This window comes from Perkinsus marinus (assembly GCF_000006405.1).
Source record: "Perkinsus marinus ATCC 50983 genomic scaffold scf_1104296964926, whole genome shotgun sequence".
NCBI classification, from domain to species: Eukaryota; Perkinsozoa; order Perkinsida; family Perkinsidae; genus Perkinsus; species Perkinsus marinus.
The window spans coordinates 1-854 of NW_003204503.1; the positions used below are offsets into that span (position 1 = coordinate 1).

The following is an 854-nucleotide window of genomic DNA, read 5'->3' on the forward strand; positions in this document are numbered from 1 at the left end:
ATCTCGATAGTAGCCTGGGTAGAGGAAGAGAGAGTCCTCTTAGCGCGCTCGCACTGAGTACGAAGACGACGCATGGCCCTCTGGTTGCCCTCGATGGTCTTGCCGCGATTCTTACGCTTGAAGTCCTGCATGCAGAAGTCGAGGATGCGGTTATCGAAATCCTCACCACCCAAATGAGTATCACCAGCAGTAGCCTTGACCTCGAAGATGCCATCCTCGATGGTCAAGAGGGAGACATCGAAGGTTCCGCCACCAAGATCGTAGATGAGGACGTTCTTCTCACCCTCACCCTTCTTATCGAGACCGTAGGCGATAGCAGCGGCAGTAGGCTCGTTGATGATACGAAGGACGTTGAGACCAGCAATGGAACCGGCATCCTTGGTGGCCTGCCTCTGGGAATCGTTGAAGTAAGCAGGGACAGTGATAACAGCATCATTGACCTTAGAGCCCAAGAAGGCCTCGGCAGTCTCCTTCATATAACCAAGAACCATGGAGGAGATCTCCTCGGCATGGAACTGTTTGTGCTCTCCCTTATAGTCGACCTCAATGATCGGCTTGTCATCGGAACCACTGACAACCTTGAAGGGCCACATCTTCCTATCGTGCTGAACAACGGGATCGTCGAACTTGCGGCCAATGAGACGCTTGGCATCAAAGACGGTGTTCTCAGGGTTCCTGGCAACCTGGTTCTTAGCGGCGTCGCCGATCAACCTCTCGGTGTCGGTGAAGGCAACATAGGAAGGGGTGGTACGGTTACCCTGATCATTGGCGATGATCTCGACAGCGTCGTTTTTCCAGACACCTACACAGGAGTAGGTAGTACCAAGATCAATACCGATAGCGGGAGTCTTTTT

At 52.9% G+C, this 854-nt stretch overlaps 1 protein-coding gene across 1 annotated transcript; it reads right to left on the reverse strand.

Moving 5' to 3' along the window:
• Positions 1-54: 54 nt before the first annotated feature.
• Positions 55-802, reverse strand: Pmar_PMAR024232 (heat shock protein 70, putative; the record flags this gene model as incomplete). Its single annotated transcript, XM_002769765.1, has 1 exon — positions 55-802. A coding segment is annotated over one exon (748 nt), but the record flags the coding sequence as incomplete, so codon positions are not given.
• Between the last annotated feature and the right edge of the window lie 52 nt (positions 803-854).